This window comes from Carassius auratus, chromosome 31 (assembly GCF_003368295.1).
Source record: "Carassius auratus strain Wakin chromosome 31, ASM336829v1, whole genome shotgun sequence".
In the NCBI taxonomy this organism is placed as follows: domain Eukaryota; kingdom Metazoa; phylum Chordata; class Actinopteri; order Cypriniformes; family Cyprinidae; genus Carassius; species Carassius auratus.
The window spans coordinates 2,858,946-2,871,836 of record NC_039273.1 but is presented as its reverse complement, the minus strand read 5'-3'; the positions used below and the strand labels follow the sequence as shown (position 1 = coordinate 2,871,836).

Here is a 12,891-nt window from a genome sequence, read left to right as displayed (position 1 = left end):
GAATGCTGGGTCTTGTTTGTTTTCTGACAATCTACTGAACCTACTGGTAACTTGTTTGCCACGTAGCAATAAAAAATATACTAAAAACCTTGATTATTCTGGTTAGTCACATTGTACTGCTATTATTTTGAACAATACTGTATATATTTAAGGTGGTCTTACAGCTCAGTGTAAACAGCAAGGCAGGTTTAAGATGTTCTTTTTAACAGGAACATATGTTGTTTGGATAATGCTCAACTGACTGCGCATTGAAAATTACTGACAGGAAGTCCTTTAAAAGGGCGTTAAACTATTCAGTAATTCACACAAGATCTGTGAGCCTCACATTGTTTGGAGTCCGGCGTGACCTTCTCCATCAGAGCGATGAAGTTGAGCAGGAACTCTGTGTTGTTGTTGGACAGCTCCAGGTCTTTGCAGTATTCCCTGAGGAAAACACACATCATTCCACACTGGAAAACTCTCTCGGATAAAGATGAACATCATAAACAGTTATAATATAGACTGCAAACCCTTAACAGACAGTCAGAGTTTGTTTTGCATTGAAATATTTTTTCACATTCATGTATACATCTTGAGCACATAAAACACCACATTTACATGAAACATAAGTGCACTGCAATAAAACAACAAACAAACAAACAAAAAATATTCCATATATTCTCAACCAGTATCTTTGTCTGGTTTCCAGTAAAAATATTTAACCATCAATGAGACAAGATAAATCTACATGAGAAGTAAAACTGCAGTGTATTTGGTATAACCCCATGTAGAAATTGTTTAAATGTAGTATTTTAGAAATTACTACTAAAAAAAAAAAAAAAAAAACACAATTTCAGTTCCTCTGCTTAATAATTTAGTGTTTAATTTAATTTTTTTTTTTTTTTAGAAATTATTAGTAAAATTTACTTTCACTTTCTGAGTGAAAATTGGTTTCAAAATAAATCCTACACCATTTTTTCACTTAATTCAAATTTAAGGCTCATTCTCTGAAAACCAGTCATAATTATTGCACTTTTTATTTTTATTTAAACTAATCTAGTTCCAGGGATGTTGAAAGACATTTTTACTGGAAAACATTACACAGTTACTGACTAAGAACATGATTTTTGGAGTGTTTATGCTTTAAAAACACAGAGAGAAAGATGATCATTCATAGACACATGCACATGAACTTCTCCAGATCCATCAGTGATTTAACATGCAAACCAAAGTCAATCTTCCCCTTGATACTGATGCCGTACGTAAGGAAGTGAGGAGAACGCCATGCACACACAGATACAGAAGAGACGCACGCGTGAGATGTGGAGAATCTACTGAACGTCAGAAGATACTGATCCATGACAGCACATGACAAAGTTTACTGCTCAGAGGTCGCGCTTGGTTTTTTCTTTAGAGCGCCTGTGTTTTTTTCTTATTTAAGTAAAATATAATGTTGAATACAGAGATATAAAACTGAGAGTAGCATAGAGGAACATTTGAGCTCTTCCTAAAATAGTAATTTAGCCATAAAAGAGTAATTGCAGACTTTGGTATCTTGGAAAATCTAATCCCAATTTGAGACATTGTTGAGATCTCTTCTGAAACTAAAGGAGACATATGTGAGACTATGTACTGTAAGATTAATGTTGTCTTTTTCTCAGGTTAAAAATGTAAAAAGCAGGAGTTTTCCAGGCTCAAAACAAGTTAAGCTTCGCTGTAAATAATTACCACAGAAAATATGATCAGTTTGTTGCTCAACTCATTTATGATAATATACTAACAATAGAAGTTCATCGGGCAAAGACATTGCAATGCATTATTGGTTTTGCTACCATTGTAATGTACAACTACATTGTAAAATTATTTTCCAAAATTGTAAATAAATGTATGCTTTACAAGAAAACACTATTTTAGTGTTTCTACTTAAAAATTTCACATGTAAAGTTATCCGTTACAGTTAAAACCAAAGTTACAGCAATTTTTAATTTTTGGGTGAACTATTCCTTTAAAAAACAATTTTTGAAGAACATTTAAAAAATCCAAAGAACCCTTTTTTACCCCACTACAAAGAAGTTTTTGTTGCATAGAAATATTCAGCGGGAGTTTAAGTTTCTTCATGGAACCATGAATGCCAATACAAAAAAAAAAAAAAAGTGTACTTGTGATGAACCCAGAACAGTAAAGTCCTCCATTTGCTCTTAATGCTGTCTAGGAGATACAATTGAGATTTTATTAGGATTTTTTTCTTTCCTACAGGTGATGGCAAGGACTCTAGACAGACAAGACACAACAAACACATTGACTTGAGTTAAAATGGAAAGACACGTTACACACAGCACACACACACACAGAGACTACAGTGACTACGGTATGTTGTAAAGGAAGTTAGCGATGGACGTATGCACGAAAACAGTAACGTGGCTTTAAGAATCATACAAAGCTACCTGGGGGCAATGAACACATGTCCCTCTGACTCAAAAGTGTTTGGCAGGAGAGACTCAAAATCTGCAACAGAAATGGGCAAGATTATCCAGGGGAAGCGGAGGACGGAGAACACACCGAGGCTTCTGAGAAACAAATGAACATCAGCTGCTCTTCAGAAGGTGCAGGAACGCAGTGGGGGCGTTACCATAGCAACACTGAGGAATCATGGTGGAATACCAGCGTTAGCCACTATGGTGCCTTCAATGGAGTCGCACTGGCCGAAATAATGGAGTCGTTTGGAAAGCAGACACTTCTAGCTTGATTCAAATTTCATCCGAATTTCATTCTTTAGCAAATCGGAGAACTGGCTCGACCCTCTGGATACATACTGAGATGTAGCGAGTTCTCCGATGCCTTTCCCACGAACAGCGTGGAGCGCCGCTTTCATTTTCAACAGGCATCAACATGGCCAACCGTTTAGCTGGGAGTGGGTGAGGCAGGGGTCCTGATGGAGGTGATCGCCCCTCAGACTGGCACCGCAGAGCCGTTTCAGAGACTCAATCAGAGAAAGTACCCAGCATTGTGGAGGGAAGAGAGAGGGCAACCCAGTTTAATCTACTACACATTACCCTGATGTTACTCCAGCATTCGCCTTCAGCACATCGTCCTGCCTCACACCTGCTGAATCACATGCGAGTGTTTCACTACACCAAACAGTGACAGAAAATGACAGATAAAAAAAAAGGTCATTAAATTGTATTTGAACGTAATTTTTCACTTTGATACATTGATGCATTTCGAGTACTTATTTTTGTCACTAAAACCAAAACATATTATATATATAGTGAGAGAGAGAGAGAGAGAGAGAGAGAGGGAGAGAGGGAGAGGGAGAGAGGGAGAGGGAGAGGGAGAGAGCGAGAGAGGAAGAGAGAGAGAGAGAGGGAGGGAGAGAGAGAGAGAGAGGGAGCATATACACATAAAATTAAAAAATATATATTTTTTCTTATTAAAAAAAAAAAAAAACCTGTCCATGATGGAATTTTTTTATTGTTATTTTCGAACTAAGCATTGTCAAATTAGGTAACGATAGGATTTTTTTGTAATCAGCCTTTTTTTTCAAGAGGCAGGGATGTCATTTTTTATATCTTATGTCTTGATATTTCACAAATAGTAATGTAAATTCAGCCTTCAAGTAGCAATTAATCTGTATATACAGAATATATATGTATCCAATAAAACCCACAGCACTGCTGTGCCCCGGTAGTTTTTCCCTCCACAATGTCTTGCACTTCCGTGTCAGGATATGTGAAGATATAGCAGAGTGTCTGTGGTGGCAGTCTGGGGGGCGATAGACGTACAGAGGGGTCAAGCTGATGAGAACAAGGAGTGTAAGAGGAGGATGACAAACAAACCGGACGCTACCAAGCGCTCCGTCACCAAAACAGCACGAGAGGACCTAAAGGAGACCATCTAGCAGCCTATTCCTGCCCAATCCATAACAAGAACTAGTAAATATATTAATAGCAAGAGAATAAACTGGCTGGCTAAACTAAAGGCAACAATACATACACATAGACATCTTTAAGTCTTTAAGTATTAGCATGTATGGCAAACATTTCTGCTTAATATTCAAGATTTAAAGGAAGAATTTGGACAAAAATAAATATTCAAGATCATTTATTCACCCTCTAGCCTCTGTGGTGCACAACAGGAGATGTTTTGGAGGATGTTCAAGCTGCTCTTTTCTCAGTGAAAGATTGTATTAATCAAGGGCACTGGTACCTAAAACTATAGCCACATATAAATCCAGATTAAAAACTGTTTAGCTGTGCATTTACTGAATTACTATTGATTGGACTGTATCTTCTTATGTTTTTTAAAAAAATGATTTTCGGACAAAATGAGAGAGAGTCTAAATGATGAGTTTGTATTTTTGGGTAAAATTTTCTGAACAAACAGACAACGATACACTAGACTCAAAGTGCAATCACAATAAGCTCATACCTGTACTACCGTAATACTAACTTGTACTACTGGAAGACTAAAGTTTACTATGCTTTCAAACTATCTATATGACTAGGACGTCTACTGACCATGACAAATAACAACTGACAATTTCTACAACAAATACACCAATTTGAGGATTTAACACTGTCACCGAGGAAGAATGAGGGGAGGAGGAGGAGACAGATGGAGGAGAATATTCCCAAATGTAATGGACACAGGGAGCAGAAATACGTTTGACAGGGAGAGAAAGATCATATTTTATTCTTCAGGAGATGTCAGGGAGAGACCTTAAACGTTTGTCCGAGCCGAGAGAGAAAGAGAGAGAGAGCTTGAAAAGGAGAAAGAGAAAGATGTGGGTGTAGGCCGCAGCAAGAGGGTGGGTGGGTGAGAGAGAGAGTGAGGAAGAGGAGGAGAGAGAGGAAGAGGAGGGTCTTGAAGGCAAGGCGGGCAGGAGGAACAGAGGAGGCAAGCAGGCTGGAACAGGTGGAGGTGGGCGTCAGCGGGGAGTTCAGGACAAGGGTACGAGGAAGGAAGTAGAGTAACAAAGGTACTGGACCAATATGGTGTATACTTGCCCTTGAAGACTGATCCGTCTGAGGAGGAGAGAGCAGAAAAGAAACAGGGGGGACGGGTAAGGGAGGAGGGGGGTCACAGACAATATTTTATTCAATGACTGTTTGAATAAAAATATTGTTTTTCTCAAAAGAAGGAAAATCAAGTCAGTCAAAACAGTAATGAACAACTGAGAACAGGACACCAAAATGAATGACATGTCGCAAAGAATATATGCAACAAGTAGACGGAGGCAGTGATCGAACTCCACGAGGACGGAGACGAGGAGAGAACATCTGAGGACAGGTGAGCAGAATCAGAGCGAATGAACCTTCACCGTACGACCAAACATGGAGGAAAATAAAGTGTCACAAAATGAGAATCACATATGAGCTAGGAAGAGAGGAACGCTTTGGAAAAAACGACAGAAAGAAAGAAAGAAAACTAAATTTAAAGCTAAGAGGAATGAAAGCATTAACTAAAAGAAACAAAAAATAAAATGAACGAAATAATGAATGAACTGCATACTTAATGAACGTATAAAAAAATATATATAAACAAACACAAACTAAAATTCAAACAAACAAACAAACAAACAAACAAAAAGGAGCAAAACAACTGAAACAACAAACTTGCAAAAATGCACTAAACTAATAAACTAAATATACCTGTAAAAAAAGAAAACAGAAAGAGAGAGGGAGAACTGAAAAAGATAAATGAATCAAATGAAAAAGATAAAACAAAACATACTGAAGAATTAACATAAGCTGAAACAAACAAATAAGAGAGAATGAAAGATGCACAAAAAAATACTAAATCAAGGAGGAATTAAAACAAAAGAATGAACAACTGAAAATAAACAAAAACAAAAGTGAACAAACAAACAAAGAACAAAAATGAAAGCAAAAGTGATTGATGAAACATCAAATGAGCAACTGAAAGAATAAAAGAAAAGCAGAATAAACTGCTCAAGATCAAACAAAAGAACTAAAGAATGAATAAGACAGAAATAAAGAACTAATTAACCCAACGAAAGAGAATAAACAAAATATCAAACAAACGAGAGACTGACTAAAATCAACTACTACAACTAAATACAACATATTTATATAAATAACAAACGAAAACAATCAAAAAACAAGGAAAAAGAAGGAAAGAAAGCAAAACCAAAAGCGTTCCATGAAAATGGCCCATCAGGGGGCATTGTGGGATATTTTTTTTCTTATTTATTGACTGATTCCAAAGCTGCCAGCAAACAATACAGCACAATGAGCATCCACACGCATCAAAGCAAATAATACACTCGACTGAACACATAAAGCACACAGTGAAAAGCAAAAGCATGCCTCTTTTCACATCTCACTAACGAAAAACAAAGACACAAAACCTGTCCAGACAAAAGATGCTTCAGAATCGTCATTGTGAGAGAGAAGACGAGAGCATTTTTTTAATGTTTCGGCAAAAGGAAAAATAATAGCACATGGTCACCATTATTTTCAACTCAGTAAACACAGTAAAACCACAGCTTTCACCTCTCTGGTTTTTAGTGAGGGTTTTTTCTTTTCATCCGTGCAGGGAAAGAAAAATCACCTCAGTACAGAACAGCATGAGGACAGGAGGGAAGAGGGAGGAGGTGGGGTGGGGTTTCACAGAAGAACACGTCCACTCTCGCTTTCCCAGCGCTGAAACACGACGCCGCTCGCCGGGAATCCACGCTCGGACCCGACACTGCTGTGATGTCAGAGAAAGGGGAGGGGCTTCCGTTGATTGGACGAGAGGGGCGGGAGGGGGAAAAGGAAGTCTCTTTGGGAAGAAAGAAAGGTAAGCAGGCTTTGCGTTAGCCTGCCCCTGGTACTTACACTGGACCTGGAGGATCTGGTCACTCAGGTTGGCCTTGATGTGGAGTTCACTGTAGGACGGCAGAACTAAACCAAGACTGCAAGGAAAGAAAGGAAGAATTTCAATATCATTTGCATATGACCACCTTTGGCACTTTCTAGGATACAAACTAGCAACAAATCACACTTTTCAAAGCAAGTGCATGATATGTGACAAGTTTAAAGCATAAAATGTAACGTTTAAAAAACATTTAAAAATAAGGGTCTGCACTGAAGAAAAAAAAAACATTACTAAATCAGCAAACAATTATTTGAGAAGCGAAATGACTAAATATATTAAGTGATTCTATACTTAAAACAACAAAAAGGGAAGGGAATACAATATTATTTTTTTATTTTTCTGGTTGGCATGTTTTCTTTTAAGCAATAACTCAGTTTTGACAAATTTTTCAGAAAACATTATGTAGCTTTGCTTCTTAAGTAAATGTATCTTTATTTAAAGATCTTTAGATATTTGTACAGTAAAACAAGACAAAAATACTGAGTAAAAATATTATATTCAGATATATATTCAAATACTGTTGTGCTGATAGCAAAATTACAAAATTAATATTTTTTTTATAAGTGAGTAAATTCTAACTAGACTTGCAACCCAGTTATATTTAGGTAAGACAAGTTTACTTATATAGCACATTTCATAAACAATGGCAACTTAAAGCACTTTATGGGCCCTATTTTAACGATCTGAAACGCAAGTGTCAAAGCGCAAAGCGCAAGTAAGTTTGTGGGCGGGTCTCGGCGCTGTTGCTATTTTCCCGGCGGGATAAATGGCTCTTGCGCCCGGCGCAAATCTAAAATGGGTTGGTCTGAAGTAGCTTCATTATTCATAGGTGTGGTTTGGGCGTAACGTGAAATAAACCAATCAGAGCGTCATCCAACATTCCCTTTAAAAGCAGGTGCGCAAGTTCCATTATGGATTGCTATTATTATGGCGTATTTGCTGGCGCACGCCAGGAGCGGTTCACAGCCGAGGAGACTGATGTTCTTGTAAGAGCAGTGAAAGACAGAGAAGTTGTGTTGTATGGGGATGGGAGAAACCCACCCAAAATTGCGTCGGTTAAACAGGCGTGGGAGGAAATAGCCACAATTGTTTCATCGATTTTTTTCCTGGTTCTTGACGGACAAACATATTTGTCAGATGTCCTTACATAGCCTATATGTCTTGCCACTATTGGGCAAACAGGTCTGATCCTTAATTACTACAATTAGCCTGAATAATTTGTAAGCTAGATTTATGCCTATTTTTTCACATCTTCGTGGCACACCACAATGATTTCCGTCATCTCATGTGTTAATATTTTTATTTTTTAATATTTTTAATATATTTTTTAGTGTAACAGTTTTTGATTTGCAAAAATAACTGTTGCATCTGTGTAGATTACATGAGCAAAGTGTATGCGCGTTGTGCACGCTATACATTATGGTCAAGCATGCGCCCTTAAAATAGCATAATGAACAACGGGCAACGAGCCACTGACTTTAGACTAGGTTTTTTCTGGTCAGTGGCGCAATTGTTTAATGGAACAGCAAAATAGCACCAGGGATTGTTTGCGCCGGAACACGCCTCCTTTTTTTGCGCTGAACCGCCCAGGGAGCGCAAGTTCATTCACTAGTTTAGCGACGTGCTTCTGTGGAGGGAAAAGCGCGCTTTGCGCGGGTGCAAAATAGGAATGACACATGCGTCGGTGTACAAAGTCAATTGCGCTGGGTGCAAGATAGGGCCCCTTATCTTTATATTGACAATTAATAGAAAGAGATTGAAATCATTAATCTTAAAGTCATCAACAGAAATGCAGTTTGAATGAGAGTGTGTCATAATGACCTGTAATCTGTACCCTCCACTGGACTCCATATGTACGTCCTCTGGACCTCGTCGATGTAACGCTGAAAATACCCACAGAAATAGCAAGACATTACCAACCAGTCGTAAGATCATCACACTGTATGCCATTATATTTAATAAGATATCATGTGACTCACCTCATCCACTGACTTCACCAGTGTCTTGATTCTCCTCTGTCCTGCTCTGCCATCAATCATTTGACGGCGGATCTACAAAAAGATAAATACAAGACAGAATCAGAATCAGAAAGAGCATTATTGACAAGTGTGTTTGCACATACAGTACAAGTAATTTGTTCTGGTAACAGAAGCTTTCAGTACACAGACAACAACAACGGCACTGATAATAAGAAAATACACATTTATAACAGAAATAAACAAAATTTGTTGTGGTACATAGATGGAATAGAATAGAATTTACAAGGAATGGAAAAAAAAAGGACTGTAGGGTAGTATTAAGTAAATAAAAGTGGTATTTGCACATCTTTTTAGTGAACAATAGGGGAGAAGATTTAAGACAGCCAGCTGCTCAACCTTGCTTCTATATGTAGACTCATTACAATCCTGGATGAGGCTGATGACTTTAGTGTTTTCTGCAAACTTCAGGAGCTTGAAATAGGGGTTGGTAGATGTGCAGTCATTGGTGTACAGGGAAAAGAGCAGTGGAGAGAGCACACATTCCTGGGGGGCGCCAGTGCTGATTTTGAGGCTGTTCGAAATGAATTTCCCCAGTCTCCCTAGATCTTGTCTATCTGTCAAAAAGCTGGTGATCCATTGATAGATAGATAGAGCTAGGAACAGAGATCTGGGTTAGTTTGGTCTGGAAGAGTGCTGGGTCGATTGCATTGGAAGCTGAACTAAAGTCCCCAAAGAGGATCCTCAGAGAAGTCCGTTTGACTAGATTATAGGTTACAATGCAGTCCCATGTTGACTCCATCATCCACAGACCTGTTTTCTTGATAAGCAAACCACAGGGGGGCCAGTAAGGGTGCAGAGATGTCCTTCAGATAAGCCAACACCAGTCTCTCAAACCACTTCATGACCACAGATGTTAGGGCAACACGACTGTAGTCCTTAAGATTATTGTGGCGAGTGGGGCAGGGCCGAGAGGCTTGGGAACGAGGAGTGAGGCCAGGTGTAGTGATTGAAGATGAGCTGCACCTGCGCCCCACCGCCGGTATTGAGTCACACGTAGGAGATGGAAGGATATAAAACTGGAGCGACGACCGTGAAGGACGAGAGAGGACCAGGCCTGGGACATTATTTTATGTTTGCTTTTTATTTTGTGCGCACCAGTCGTCCGTGAGGGGCTGGTGCGCTGTTTTGTATTTATTTTTCAATTATTAAAATGTTTTGATTGTGCGCTGGTTCTCGCCTCCTTCTTCCCGATGAGTATGGAGATTTTATTGTTACAGTGGTGCCGAAGCCCGGGAGAAGGAGGGACGCGCTGCTGAAGATCCCTCGCCGCTGTGTTGAATCCGCGGTGCCCTCGAGCTGGCGAAGTATGTGCCGCCATGGACGCTCGAGGCGGTGGGCTGGAGCGAGTTGCCGGGGACGTGCGAGCTCCCTGCCGGCCGCCCACGATATGGAGGGGCGGCTGCCGTCCGTGAGGGAGCGGAGGAGTCGGCGCCGTTCGCCATGGGGCGAGTGGGGCAGGGCCGAGAGGCTTGGGAACGAGGAGTGAGGCCAGGTGTAGTGATTGGAGATGAGCTGCACCTGCGCCCCACCGCCGGTCTTGAGTCCCACGTAGGAGATGGAAGGATATAAAACTGGAGCGACTATAGTGAAGGACGAGAGAGGACCAGGCCTGGGACATTATTTTATGTTTTGGTTTTTATTTGCACGCACCAGTCGTCCGCAAGGGGCTGGTGCGCTGTTTTGTATTTATTTTTGAATATTAAAGTTTTTGATTGTGAGCCGGTTCCCGCCTCCTTCTTCCCAATGTATATGGAGTTTCAATATCGTTACAATTATGTTACTTTATTTCATTATCATTATTTAAAATGGTCTCATCGTATTAATATATCAGATTACTCATTTGCAGTGTTTTCTTGGATTGTAAACACATTAAAAGGAATTAAACATGATTTAAAATTAAGCTGTGACTTTCTCAAGTCGCTTTAAAGTTTTCCAGGTACGCCATTGTTTAAAAGTTTGAGGTTGGTAAAAAGAAACTGAAGACTTTAAAGAAGTCTTGATCAAAAATACAGTAAAAGCAGTAATATTTCAGGAAATATTGCTACAATTTAAAATAACTTTCTATTTGAATATATTGTAAAATGTCATTTATTTCTGTGATCAAAGCTGTATTTTCAGCATCATTACTCCAGTATTCAGTGTCACATGATTCTTCAGAAATCATTCTATGCAGATTTGTTGCTCAAGAAACATTTCTGATTATTACCAATGTTGAAAACAGTTGTGCTGCTTAATAATTTTGTGAAAACCATGATACATTTTTTTAATATCAGGATTCTCTGATGAATAAAAAGTTAAAGAGAACAACATTTATTTGAAATAGACATTATACATGTCTTTACTGTCACCTTTTGATCAATTTAAGCATCCTTGCTAATTAAAAGTATTAGCAAAAAATCTTAATCCTAAACAGAGTGAGTGAATTGGCAATTTAGTTCCAAGACCCAAAAACTTTCTTCATCCAGAAGCATGTCCTACTTTGCTAAACTGGACCATGTTGTCTGATGAGTAATTTAATGACATTTTAATAATGTATTCGGCACATTTGCAGGAAGAACTTGTTTTAGAGATGTTCACCTCCTCCTTGTTGCGGTCTGGAAGTTCAGCATCCAAGAAGTCCAATGTGACCGGCTCTCTGAAGTTAATGATCTACACAAATCCGAAGAGAAATTTATATATATATTTATGGTTACAGAGATGAAAATGCATTTAGAAATGAAAGATAAAAAATGAAAATAACCACATTTTGGGCTAAATTTAAGGTCTACAAACGTAATGCTTTTCACCTTAGGCTGTAGGTTGGGGTGCAGCAGCACATAGCCATTGGGATCTATGGCAAACGTGTAACCATTGGCTCCAAGCTGTACACAGAAATGCAAATGAATGACTGATGATCAAAAGAGAAGAGACAGAAAAAGTGATTTATTTCGCTTACCTTATACCGTGGTGTGAGTTCTTTAATTTCATTGAGGGCGATGTCTACACCCATGACACCAAGAATCAACTGATTCTGCAATAAAGAAACCAACAGACTGAAAATACAATAACCACAAGGGGGCAGAATTGATATTTGACAAAACAACAGGTAATATAACAATCAAAACAGTTGAAACAAAGCTGGATTAATGCCTGGAGAGTGAAATGTTTGTCAAACAGGCACATTTCTTGATTTTTATGTTATATGTAATATTGAATTGTTGTATCATAGTTATCATTACCATTGTCAAAGTCCAAAAAAATATAGCTGTGGTAAGAAATCATCTGCTAATGCCATTAAATGAAGAACAAATAAATTGAGAAGCGAATATGCCTCCAGGAAACTAAAGAATATGTGATGACATGCAGTGTTGAATTATAATGTGCTCTGCATTTATCAGTCACACTTACAGGACAGTTGATCATATAATGGAAAGATTACTCATCTATCAATGCACAATAAAAGATTTGTGCAAGCACTACTGATTCAATTCTGATCCATCCAGCCAAACAGACAATGTTAAAAATAGTTTTACCTGGAAATATAAATCATGGAAAGTGATGGCAACTGCATTCAAAAGTTTTCAAATACAACTCGATGCACTATGATATTAATCTTCAAACCGAACTTTGAATCACATTCAAACACCCTTGTGTGTCTTCAGGGTCAAGACTTATTCAATATGCATCAACACGACTTTTCTTTTTCTCAACACCGCTCTCAAACAGTTTGTCAATGTCAGTTAGGGAACATGCTAAGAATTAGAACTGGAACGTGATCACACTAATAATGCAAAAACTCCATAATGCAACATTTGTATCATCCAGCGGGTAACGAGAAACAAATGACTAGATGTTCATTTACAGGGATCTGCTCGTGACTTACTTTGGAGTCTCCGTCAGTGGTGAGATTGAAGACTGGCATTGTGCCGGTAATGACGAGCCCCAGACCCTGTAAAATACAAAACAAAAGCAAACACTGCAATATAAAATGTTTGTTTTTAATCGCTGTGAA

The 12,891-nt window shown here is 38.6% G+C and overlaps 1 protein-coding gene across 2 annotated transcripts in view; it reads right to left on the bottom strand.

Annotated features, from left to right (window-relative positions):
• cacna2d2a (calcium channel, voltage-dependent, alpha 2/delta subunit 2a) overlaps positions 1-12,891 on the bottom strand; it is a 186,107-nt gene that overhangs the window by 11,670 nt on the left and 161,546 nt on the right. Inside the window, exons 16-25 of one of the 2 annotated variants that reach the window (XM_026212970.1) lie at positions 12,763-12,828; positions 11,836-11,910; positions 11,687-11,761; positions 11,478-11,549; positions 8,841-8,912; positions 8,683-8,744; positions 6,822-6,898; positions 4,986-5,003; positions 2,424-2,484; positions 326-423 (exon numbers count right to left, since the gene is read on the bottom strand). In XM_026212970.1, the coding sequence (XP_026068755.1) occupies positions 326-423; positions 2,424-2,484; positions 4,986-5,003; positions 6,822-6,898; positions 8,683-8,744; positions 8,841-8,912; positions 11,478-11,549; positions 11,687-11,761; positions 11,836-11,910; positions 12,763-12,828 (676 nt within the window). The remainder of the gene's footprint in view (positions 1-325; positions 424-2,423; positions 2,485-4,985; positions 5,004-6,821; positions 6,899-8,682; positions 8,745-8,840; positions 8,913-11,477; positions 11,550-11,686; positions 11,762-11,835; positions 11,911-12,762; positions 12,829-12,891) is intronic. The other variant, XM_026212972.1, reaches the window with a different exon arrangement.